Raw genomic sequence first — 13,154 nt, 5'->3', positions numbered from 1 at the left:
CCAAGCTTTGTTCACCAGCAACAGTTGAAATTTATGCAATCATTGGTGAACATTCCCACTTCTGATCTACCAGGAAAAATTTGTTATTTACATTTTGGCCACGTTAAAAGTGAGTTGCAACCTCTATCACTCAGAAAGATCAGGACAGCAGGGGCACAAAGACAAGAGTGGCATTGTGGCGCAGCTAGTAGAACTCCATCTCACCTTGGGCTCAAACCTAACCTAAGGTACTGTGTAGAGTTTGCACATACTCCCCATGATTGCATACATGTCCCCCAGGTGCTCTGGCTTTCTCCACATCCTAAAGATGTGCAGGCTGGTAGGTTAATTGACTACCGTAAATTGCCCATTGTGTGCAGGTAAGTGGTTGAATCTAGGGAGAGTTGATCAGAGTGTGGGCAGAATAAAAAAATGATTACCATAGGATTCATGTGAATGGGTACTTGGTCAGTGCAGACCCAGTGTGTTGTATAACTATGGCCTATAGCCATCACCTTCAATGCTCTCAAGTTACACACTAACTTAGTGAAATAAACTCTGGAACCTCTCACCCAACAGCACTATGGGAGTAACTTTACCACACAAACCATAGCAGTTCAAGGCAGTGACTGACCACCTTCAAGGGCAATTGTTTGCCAAGACAGACACATCCATTGTATGAATTAAAGAAAACACTGCATTTTGTGTTTTGGAGTTCACCGTTTCCTTCACATAGAAAACTGCAGTGAAATTAAAAAGGAATCGCTTAGCAAATCTCAGGTTTTAATATCTCACACTATTAATTGTGGGATATCAAGTTATTTGCAACCAGTGTCATCAAGTTGAAACACTGACCTGGATGAGAATGGCACCCTCTACTGCTTGGGCAAGATCACTGCAGGCACTGATCAGGAGCATTTGTTCTTTTGGTTTGAAGATTCCTCGAAGATTGCCATTCCTTTCAAATTCATTCAGCTGCTGTCTAAAATTAAGAAATAGAATTGATGTTACTACCTACACACCTCTCAAATTTGAATATTACAAGTATCTACAAGAGTTAACCAAGTCAGGAAAGTTTCATTAGTTTTACTTTGTTAACAGCTCAATTCCATATTTGAAATCAACAACTGGTCAGTTAACAGAAATGGATTTTGAAAACAAATAGCACTATATCTGTTAATAATACAGGACAGGGTTGTGAGAGCTAGTTATTTTAGTTTACTGTCAAACACACCAGGGCACAATGAAATTCCTTGCTCACATGAAGCTCACAGAGTAACAGCATACATGGTAATAATAAATACAACAAATACAGCGACAAGCACAAAACAAACAGAATGGTGCAAAGGTAATAGTGCAATCTGAAATAGTGCATAAAGAAACACTAAAGTGACAATAACAGAATAACCAAGAGGTAGAATTAAGAGTCTGAGAATGTGGCAGCACCACCAGAAAGGGGATGTGAAAGGTCGGTTCAGACACCTGATAGTAGTGGGGAAGAAGCTTCTGTATCTTCTCCCAGAAGGTAGAAGAGAGGAAAAGGAAGTGGCCAGGGTGACAGGCATCCTTGACAATACCATTCACCTTCCTGAAACAACGCACCACGAAGATGGACTAGATGGAAGTGATGAGCCTGCGATGGACTGGGCAGCATTTACCACTCTGTGTTCCGTCGGCCCAGAGCAGAGCAATTACCATACCAGGCAGAGATGCATTCCGTCAGGATATTTTCTATAGCACATCTGTAGAAGTTCGTGAGAATCCTTGCAGACAAGCTGAATCTTCTCAAATGCCCAAGTGCATACAATATACTTTCTTGATCACCGCATCAGTATGGAGGGACCAGGCGAGATTGCTGGTGATATGGATGCCTAAGAACTTGAAGCTGTTGACCATCTCTACAGCAGCTCCATTGACGAGGACAGGGTTATGGTCACCCTCTGCCCCATACCTCCTTAGGTCAACAACCAGCTCTTTTGCATTGCTGATGTTAAGGATTAGGTTGTTGTTCTGACACCATGACACAAGACTTGTGAGCTACAATTTCAACTTAGTATGGTAATGTAAAATAGATGATATTAAGTCAGTAAACCATTTCATATCTCTCCTAATTTTCATTTCCATTGAGCTCATTTGTTCTAACGAGGAAGCAAAAGCGTTAATATGCGTGTGGGGGCAGAGCGTGGAGGTGAGAGGAGTCCTAATAAGAAACAATGCAGTGTTCATAGAGTCACATAGTCATACAGCACAGAAACAAGCCCTTCAGCCCAAATGGTCCATGCTGACCAAGATTCCCATCTAAGCTAGTCCCATATCCCTTTAAAGCTTTCCTATCCATGTACCTGTCGAAGTACCTTTTAAATGTTGTTCATGTACCTGCCTCAACTACTTCTTCCACACAGTCTGAATAATTGTAAAAAAGGATACATCTCTAATTGGGGTTCACAAGCAACTCACTTTGCATAATGCAGCAGGTTCTCACATTGGGAAATGTGTTTTATTTTTCCCCTTTTCTTGAAATCAATGTTTCAACAGTTGGACAATTAGCACTAGAATGGTACCGTCCCCTGCAACTGCTGCTCCAGTATACGGGCAGTCCCCAGGTTGTAACAGGGTTCCATTCCTAAGAACGGTTCGAATCCAACCTGTTTACAAGTCAGAAATGAACAACAACAGGTTGGGAGAGGATCACAGAAAAAGCTGCGATGGTTGAGTGAGCAGGCACGGGAAGAATGGCTGTCAGCTGGCCTCACTGACTTGGTGAGTGAGCAAGAGAGTCTGCTCAGCACTCCCAGTTCTGCTCGGCTTGACCCAGCCCCCACTTGTTATGGCTCAAGTGGGGATAGGGTGGGAGCAAGTGGTGGGGAGAGAAGGTATGCAGAAATGCCCTGTTCTGTTCTTAACCAGAAGATTCCTGCAGCTTCACAGTAGCTGGCAAATCCATCCCTGTAGTCTCCCAATCCTTTGTGGACAGGTCATACACACAAACAAGTCAGACACTCATAACCTGGGGAGGACCTATACAAAGTTAGGAGGTACCCTTGTTGCAATTAAAGGCTGCTTGGTAATGAAATAGCATAGAATTATTCTAAATGGTTGCATGTGTACAGGCTACCTCCTCCATAGGCACTATAATAACAATAGCTAGCAAAATTACAAATGTACTTAACTTCCACTCCACTAGGCCATTCCAGAGTGATGTTAATCCATATTGTTGTATATTTTACACTGCAGGGTCACTCCAATCAGGTGATTTTAATGTTTTCTACAGATGCATTATGCAGATTACAGATGAAATGGTTGCTGAAACAAGCCATTTCAACTATTTCTTCAGAACAATAATTCAATTCTTCCTTTAAAGACAAGTCCCTCAGCCTGTCCTCCCTTCACACTCATCTGAAGTTTGTTGGACTTCTTGCAGCATGCACTCTCCTGACTTCTTCCTCTACCTTTCTTACATCCTGCTTTCCCCTCCCCACAAAGTCTCTACTCTATTTGTTGGGTTTAATAAGAATGCAGGTTCCTCCAATCTGAAATCAGAGAAGAACAATCCAGTTTATTAGATGGTATTAGATACATCTTTAGTGCAGCTGTTGCTTCTTCAGTCTTAAATGATATAATATTCCTCAAGGCATTCCAGACCTGCATGTACTTACTGGGAAATACAATTACACAAAATCATTTCAGATATACTTTGTTTTGCAAAGATCTTTTCATGAAACAAGTATATGGTTCACTGGTTTTAGCGTGGACCATATTTATCCTCGGAAATATCCAACTCATTAGATTCTATTTCAGTTCTGTTTTGATGATTTTGGATAGGTATTTAATCTGATAATTACTGCAATAAATAACGATAGTGGTCAACAGTACAAGTTCAAATATATTTAAATGAAAGTAGTGTTAAGTGAGTTTTTTTTGTTTGATCATGCAGCATAGGACATGTCACTATTTAAGTTGTTTATTTTATTCAGTTAGATAAGATAGTGATTTGTTTCAGAGTTTGAAGTGTTTTAATTTCCAGAGACAAGTGTTTTCTACTATACAATGTTCATATAAAGCATCAACTATTTTATGAAAGTGCTAATTTTGAAACCTTTACTCCAAAAGAAAACAGGCTGAATTTGAATCCAATGATTAGTAACTTAGTTAGAAATTTACCTAAAGCATCAGAACACCCCACAAACTTGCCTGCAGGAAGAGGTTTCATTCCATAACCTGAACAAATTATTTGTGCTCTTATAAAGTTTTGATTTTTCTATCCATACTTAGAAGTGCAAATGGTAACAGCACATCTCCATATACAGTCTGATCCAACTGATGAACCTTGATTATTATATTTGCTTTGTATCCTCTCTATCTACTTGGCCAAAAATGTAAAACATTTTCTGTCATGGAAAATTCATTATACCAAGTCCTTCAATTAAACAACACATTGAACTGAAATAAACACAGAAAATGCTGGAAATACTCAGGTTAGGCTGCATATTTCCAGCATTTTCTGTTTTTAATTTTGGATTTCCAGCATCTGCAGTTTTTTTTTGGATTTTCACATATTGAATTGAAACTTGAATTGTTGTTCAGCTGCTTCAGAATTCTGTCTCCTTATAGGTGGGAAACAACAAGGCTCATACAACTATTGGGCTATACTGTGGCTGGACAGGACAGAAAAGTGGCAGGGAACCAATGGCTCAGGATCACTCTTGTAGACTTTACAGTGGTGCTCTGCAAAAAGTTCACCCAAACTCCATTCATTTCTCCTATGCAGGAGACCACATTGTGACCATCACATGCAATAAACCAAATTAAATGCAAACAAATCACTGCTTCACCTGGAAAGAGTGTTGGGTTCCTGAATGCTGGAAAGGGACAAGGTTGCCCTTGTGGAGAAAAGTAATGACTCAGGAGCAATCACTCCCTTCAGAATGCTTAGAGAGCAGAAATGTCCAGTAGTTGCAGCTCATTGAAAGTGGCCAAGTTACAGTTGGTAATGCATTGAATGTGGGAGCTGGTGGGGTGGGAGGCAAGGACTTGGGGAACTCCATCCTTGCTCTCAGTGGAAGGCAAGGATAGAATTATGAGGAAATAGAACAGATGCCAATATGCTCCAACAACCGTGATGGATGGAAGCTGTGATTAAGGAAAAACAGAGCCATCTCAGAAGCACTGGTATATCATCTTCAGAACTGATGTGCTGGAGTCAGAGCAACAGGGATAATGAAATAGAGTCTTAATAGGGTGGGAGAGAGAGGATTAGTCAGTCTGTGGTTTGTAATGGATATTGGTCACCAGGTTATCCAAGATGGAGATAAAAGAAATGGAAGTAAGATGGACAAACTCTGTATGAAAGCAGCAAGCAGCAATTTTACAAATATTGATGTACTGGGGTGAGGGACCCAAGTAGAGTTGGAACAAGAATCATTCTACATATCCTACAAAGGGACAGGCATAGCTTGGACCTGCACAAATTCCCAAACTACATCTTCAATTTGGTTTGGTGGCATTCATTGAAGGTGAGAGAAATTACAGAGGGTGATCTATTGGAAGATCTTCAACCCCAAAAGTTAACTTGCTTCCTCACTGTAGATACTGCTTAAGTTATTGAATACTTGCAGCATCTGCAGAACTTTTAATCTTGCTATTATATTTATTGACTCACCTAATATAGTCTATATGTCTTAACCACATATTTACCCATCCTGCTGCTTCCAGTGATGAACATGCTCCAAGGTTTTCAATGCTACAATGTGCATTTACTTCCCATGTTTTTTCCTCCACAACACACTGCTTTGTTCCTCCAGATTGAATTCTACTTGTCAGTTTTCTCCTCACTTGACCAATGACATCTTCCTCACCACTTCCCAAAAATGCAGGCAAATTTTTGCATCTGCAAATAAATATGGTCCCTGCATGCTCCAACTTAAAAACCTGTCGAACTAGATAGAGTGGACCATCTTAAGAAGCTGTGACTTTTTCTTAAATTTATGCTGTCTGTCCTTTATCAATTCATATTTCACAATGATATCTGCTGTTCATTCAATTGTCCATAGTAATCAATGTATGAGAAAGAAAAACAATGCTCAGAGCCTCCATTATTTCCCTTGACAGTAAGTTACATATCAAATAAAAACAAAATGCTGGAAAAACTCAGCAGGTGAAGCAGCATCCATGAAAAGAGAAATAGTTAACTTTTCGGGTCAAAGACCCCACATCAGAACTGAGAAAGCAAGTTAGTCTAAATAGCAGAGAAGGTGGCAATGGGTGGAAGAAAGGGAATGTCAATAATAAGGTGAAATAATATAGCCATTAAATGTGCAGTTAAGCTCCTGTATGTACTGTGTTGCCAATGTTGTGAAGTCTGGGTGATACTATATACCCTGAATATTGCACAGAAGAAAGAGGTGTTGTTCCTGGAGCTTGCACTGGGTTTTGTTGTACGATGTAGGAGACCATAGATAGAGAAGTCAGAGTGGGAGTGGGATGGTGAATTAGAAAGACAGGTAACCAGCTCAGGGTTACTCCTGTGGACTGAGCACAGATGCTCCACAAAGCGATCACCCAATCTGCATTTGGTTTGTCCAATGTAGTGGTCATGTTGCAAATACCAAATGCAGTACACTAGACTGGAAGTACAAGTGAATCACTGCCTTACGTAGAAAGACTTGTTTGGGTACCTGGATGGTGGGAAGGAAAGAGGTGAAAACAGAGGTATTGCACCTCCTGTAGTTACATGGCAAAGTTCCATACAAAAGGGAGTAGCAAGCAGGGACTGAACAGTGGATCAGGGAGTCGTGAAGAGAGTGATGTCTTCTTAACATTGAAAGGGGAGGGGAGATGAATACATGTTTGGTGGTGGAATCTTGTTGAAGCTGGCATGATCCACAACTCCTCTTGATTAACAGAGATTCAATTGTTATGTTAAAAGTGAGCCAAAAAGGTGTCCAAAAGGAAAAAATTTGCAGAGTTTGGGCAAGTGGGTCTAGATGACTTCTTCTAAATGGATGTAAATTACTTCAGCCAAATGGCTACCTTCTGTGCTGCATGTATTCTGTGGTAGAGGCAAAGCTGGTGGCTGCGCTCACCCGTCAAAGTGAGGCTTTTATTTTACAAAATTTAAATTCCTCTTCTGAGGCGACATTTAATAATAAGCTGCAAGTAATATATACATGCAAAGACAAAGTAAATAAAACATGAAAATAAAAAATTAGGACTGAGGAAAAGTAAAGTTAATCTCCAAGCTGATGGCAAAGAAAGAGAGAGGCAGATTCCCCATCATAATAGTGTACCACCATATTATGGCAACTTGGTTAACAGAAATTTTTCCTACAGAATTCACAAATCACTACCAAAAAAATTTGAGGTATGGAATAAAAATTCACTCGTGGAATTTATGTGAAAATAAATACAAAAATGTATACAGAGAACTAAACTAGTTTACCAGGGACAAGATGTACTGTGGGTGGGGTACAGTTTATATATCAGGAGAGGCTTGGTACAACACATTGACTGAGCTGACCAAGTCCCGAAGGATGGCTATCGTACTGGATCTGCACCTATTAGTGAATGAACCAACACTTGACATTGTCCTGACTAATTTTCTTACCGGATATGATAGTATTAGAAGTGACCTCTACACCAGTCCTTGTGGAGTCAAAGACTTGTATTTGTACCAAGGACACTCCAACATGTTGTGCTACATGAGATAAACTCAGAACAGATCTGGCTGTGCAAAATTGGATATTCACAGACAGCAGCAGAAATTTACACTAACAGAATGTGAAACCACATGCCTCAGCATATTTCTCTACCATTACTATCAAGCCAGAGTTCTAACCCTGGTTCAGTAAGTGCAGAAGGACATAACAAAAATGTCTAGGTGCCAGCTTAGTGAAGCTGCAACACAAAACTACATGCATGCTAAACAACTAAATCAGCATGCCATTGACAGAAATCAGGTGATGTCACAACTAACAACCCAAAGCTCTGAAGCCCTGCCACATCCAGTGTGAATGATGGTAGTCATTTAGCTAACAGGAACTCCAAAAAAAAAAAATCCTCACCCTCAAAAATGGTGGGAACCAATGTGCAAGTGATAAAAAATAAGGCCGGACCAGAAGTGTTGTACAGATCCATCTTGTCTCACTCCCAAGATACCTCCAGTCACAGAAGTCAGTCTTTAGCCAATTTGATTCACCCACAAGATATCAAATGGTTAAGAGCACTGGATTGAGTAAAGGCTTTGAGACCAGACAACATTCAAGCTGGAGTACTGAAGAGCAGTACTTCCAGAGCTATCTGCATATCTATCCAAGCTGTTCCAGCACAATTACAGCACTAGCATTTTTCTTACGATGTGGAAAGTTGCCCAAGTACGTCCTGTACACAGGACACAGCACAAATCCATTTCAGCTAATTACTATCCAGTCTATTCTCAATCATCAGCATTGTGATGGGAAGCTATCATGAACAGTGCCATCAAGTGATACATATTCACCAAAGCCCAGATTTGGGTTTTGCTAGGACCACTCTGCTCTAGACTGCATCACAGCCTTGGTCCAAACATAGATCGAAAAGCTAAATTGCAGAGGTGAGAATGACTGGCTTTGAAATCAAAGTGACATTTGACCAAGAGTAGCATCAAGGCACCCTGGTAAAACAAGCTTTGGCAAAATGGAAACAGAATGGGCAATAAAACAGACAATACTCCAATGGTTGCAATCATACCTTGCACAAAGGAAGGTGGTTGTGTTTTCTGGAGGTCACTCATCCTAGCCCCAGACATCACTGCAGGAGAACCTCTGGACAGCACCCCTAGGGCCAACCTTCTGCTGCTTCATTAATCACTTTTCTTCCACAAAGTCAGGATTTCACTGATGAGTGTACAATGTTCAATTCCTCTGCAAATGAAGTAGTCTATCCCTCAATGTAGTAAGACCTAGATAGCATTCAGACATGAGCTGATGAATGACCGGCAATGACAATTTTCATTAAGTCTAAACACCTAGCCTTGATGTTCAAATGCACTACTACCACCACCAAGTACTCACCATCAAGATCCAGCATGTTACCAATGATCAGAAACTCAAGTAGACCAACCCATGAACACCAAGAGCAGGTCAAAGGCCAGATACCCTGTGGCAACTAACTTATCCCCTGCCACCCCAAAACCTTTCCACCATCTACATGGCACAGGTCAGTTTGGTAGAATACACTTAACTTGTCTGGATGAGCGAACTCCAAACAGATAAAGCAGCCCACTTGACTGGCACCCGATCAAGCACACTAAACATTTATTCCCTCCACCACCATGCAGAGAATGCAGTGTGCACAATCTAAAAAATACACTACAGTTACACCCTGGCTATTCCAATACCATTTCTGAAACCCACAGTCTCTTCCAAAGAAGAGAGCATTGGGCATAAGTGAACATAATCAGCTGCAGGTTGCACACCATCTCCATTTGGAAATATAAATCACTGGTCCCAAAACCTGGAACTCCCTACCAAACAGAAGCTGGTAGTACCTTCACCAGAAGGACAGTAGTATTTCATGGCAGTGGTTCATCAGCAGGTGCTCAAGGGTAATAAACGGCCTTGTCAGTGATACCCAGATCTCAGGAAATGAATAAACAGAACTGATTGGTTCTGCAGCACTGGCAAACGTGCCTCTTCCTATACAGTATCGCTGAATAAAAAAAACTTAATCATGCTGCAATTATGACCTATATCCTTTCAGTCTACATAGAAACAAAAAAAAGTGGCAAAATATGATGAAACTGATGTAAATACTCTATTAGCCAGGGACAGAAACAAGGGGAATATTTTAGGTCTGAAATTGAAGTTTCTACCAACAGAATATTCACCTCCCTAACATTCTCACACACTGCTCTCTGTTCCAACAAAGTCTTGGTTAACTTCTTTTGTTCCACCCCCTTAAAACATGACATCATGCTTGGTCTCATTTCGCATGGAGTCCCAATCATTCTTCATCTGCATTTACTGATCCATACAGGCCTCTTAGCTAACTAAAAATGCAGCTTGTGGATATTTCCAAATCCCATCAGAGCCTTGCCCCTCCCAATTTCTAATTTCCCCCATATAACCGGATTCCTTCATTTCTGGTCTTCTGAGCATCCTTGATTTTAGTTACTCCACCAGTGGCTGCCATGCCTTCAGCTGTCAAATTCTTATGCTCTTTAATTCTCTCTCTAATCCTTACACTCCTCAGAAAAACTTTAATCAAGCTGTGTCATCTACCATAAAATCTCATATCAAAATAATTTTCTCATCCTGTGCCATATTGTTTCTTATTGTCCCAAACAACAACCCTTTTTCCCCTTTCACCATCAATTTGGTTTAAGCCAAGTTAGCAAGGGGAATGAGGCTCAGAGTAGATATTTCAGATGGGGAGGTTCAATCACTTAGACGAGAAAAAAAATTAGTAAATCCATTAGACACAGCAGGCAGGTTAATGCGCAAGGTGAATACAGAGCTAAATTATATCTATTTTAATGCACATAGTCCAATTAATAAAGCAAACTCAAAGCTTTAATTAGTACATGGGACTACAATATTGTTGGAAATGAAGGGTACACCCTTCAATCTCCTTTTCCCTATATCTGCCCCTTTTAAAATGGTTTTACTGCAGTAAACATATTCAGTTCACGTCAACCTTCTAAATGGGATGCAAGACAAGCATGGAGGATTAAACTGACGTTTAATATCAGTTATCATTTTGGTGAATCATAATATACTGATTCCAAGCTAATTTATCTTTCCCAAGAAGCATTATACAAAATGGAGTGCAATTCTCAGATACAGTCTGACCAAGGCTCTGTACAACTGAACACAAATCCTTCACTTTTGGATTCCAATGTTCTGGAAATAAAGGCCATCATTCCACTAAACCTTAGATAGCTCAATGCTTGATATTCACGCGATTTCCAATAAGATAAGCTCCTTGGATAAATTAGCTCTCGATTTAGAGAAAATGTAACTTCTCAGATAGGAAGTTGATTGTCAGAAAGGAAACAAAGGATTAAAAAGTGTTAGCACATATTTTTGTCTGGTGGAAACAGGCAGAGACACCAGACTTCTAAGGCTATCCCAAACACAGATTACTGATTAATCTTAGAACAACTACCACTATGAAAGATGTACATTAGGTAATCTAGTTAAAATCAATAGCCACTCTACAAAGCATAACTTACATCCTTGAAGGTTAACATCATTCTCTTCATTCCACCACCTCCCCCCCCCCACCCTTGCCAAGAGAGAGGCAAATATAAAGGAGGTCATAAATTTTTGAATCACTGTTCATTGCAAGAAATACTTAGGCATTTAGTTAGTTTATCAGCAATCTAATCCAAAATTAATTTCATTTATAAACACTAAAATGCCCAAGTGTAAATTTATAATTAACTAAGTTGATGCTTAATCACCATGGCATAAATTGTAACTTACCTTTGTAACAAGTTAATTATTTCTTTCCACTAATTGTTGGCATACCACATATTCAAGTGTTGTTAATTGTTTCTAAAGTTAGTATACAATTATTCACTGATAACTCATTTTTAAGTTTGACAATTGGCAAAAAGGAGACTAAATAGATTATGAACCAGCAGGTTCAGATACAAGATTGATAATGTAAAAGCAAATACATAGGTTAACTAGTCTGGATTATAAGGCTCACAAGACCAATGTAAGCATTATTAATTCCTACATATTAACCACATGAAAAAAATCCACAGGCAGCAGTTTTCTAAGGATAGAAAAAGGGTTAAGGATTTGTCTAGTTCCTTTGATTAATATTGCTGTTAGAGCATTAATCTTAGTCCTCTTCTCAACTAGGCTGCATTTCCCAACTCTTTGAAGCTTACGTCTAGCAAACCTGAGTTTTATTTAAACAATCGACAGGCTAAATAAACAACTGTGTACATTAAAACGCAAACATTGATATAGACTGTAAATTGCAAGAATTAGTAACTTCCATACATCGCGTCACACTATACCTTATACTTGCGATTGCGCAGATGACCTGTTGATGAACAGTATCATAAAGACTGACTCTGTACCCTGCACTTGTAAACACCATGGCCCAGTTCCGTCCAACGATTCCACTAGTAAATAAAATTATAAAAAAAACCCGTATCACTCGCATTGCAACTTATATAAAATTTAAGACATGGATCCCTTAATCAAATATTATCCTAACGAACCATGCATTTGCACGCTACAGCCTAGGACAATACAATTACCTTCCTACAATCAAAATGTTGCCCTTTTCACACCCGCTCATATTGACTTTTCTCAAGATAAAACCAACCGTACGCAATTTCTGGGGCGCCCTCAAATAGCGTCAAAGCCAACGTGGAAGCCCGTTGGCCAACAGCTCTTGATTGGCAGATCAAAATCGGGGCGAGGGATCTAGTAATGAACAGGGGTGTTATTGAAAAATAAAATCAAATTAAAACCTGCAGACGTTGGAAATTGAAACAAAGACGGAAAATGTTTGAAACATTCAATATTGGCTGGATGGTAGGAAACAGAGGGTGATGGTGAAAGGATTTTTCTCAGACTGGAGCTCTGTGACTGATGGTGTGCCCCAGGGGTTGTGCTGGGCCAGTTGTTATTTGTCATCTATAATTAATGATTTGGAATGAGAATATACCAGGAAGAGTTAGTAAGTTTGCAGATGTCACAAAAATAGGTGGTGTAGAGAGTGAGGAGGAAGAAGATATCTTTACTAGTCACATGTACATCAAAACACACAGTGAAATGAATCTTTTGCGTAGAGTGTTCTGGGGGCAGCCCGCAAGTGTCGCCACGCTTCCGGCACCAACATAGCATGCCCACAACTTCCTAACCTGTACGTCTTTGGAATGTGGGAGGAAACCAGAGCACCCAGAGGAAACCCACGCAGACACGGGGAGAACATACAAACTCCTTACAAACAGTGGCCGGAATTGAACCTGGGTCACAGGCACTGTAATAGTGTTGCGCTGATCGCTACAATGCCACACCGTACGAGAATTGATCGTCTGGGTAGGTGGGCTGAGGAATGGTAAATCGAATATAATTCAGATAAGTGCGAAGTGTTACATTTTGGAAGGACAGATCAAGGTAGGGCTTTTACATTGAACAGAAGCTAACATCGTTAGCTTTCATAAGTCGTGG

The 13,154-nt window shown here is 40.1% G+C and overlaps 1 protein-coding gene across 1 annotated transcript in view; it reads right to left on the bottom strand.

Annotated features, from left to right (window-relative positions):
• cryl1 (crystallin, lambda 1) overlaps positions 1–12,312 on the bottom strand; it is a 50,194-nt gene extending 37,882 nt beyond the window's left edge. Inside the window, exons 1-3 of the mRNA XM_052025569.1 lie at positions 12,236–12,312; positions 11,990–12,097; positions 835–961 (exon numbers count right to left, since the gene is read on the bottom strand). Coding sequence (XP_051881529.1) covers positions 835–961; positions 11,990–12,097; positions 12,236–12,276 — 276 coding nt within the window. The 5' untranslated portion in view covers positions 12,277–12,312. The remainder of the gene's footprint in view (positions 1–834; positions 962–11,989; positions 12,098–12,235) is intronic.
• Positions 12,313–13,154: the final 842 nt, after the last annotated feature.

This window comes from Pristis pectinata, chromosome 11, assembly GCF_009764475.1.
Source record: "Pristis pectinata isolate sPriPec2 chromosome 11, sPriPec2.1.pri, whole genome shotgun sequence".
Classification (NCBI taxonomy): Eukaryota; Metazoa; Chordata; class Chondrichthyes; order Rhinopristiformes; family Pristidae; genus Pristis; species Pristis pectinata.
Note: the sequence above shows the minus strand (reverse complement) of the source record. Positions and strands in the feature narration are given on the sequence as shown.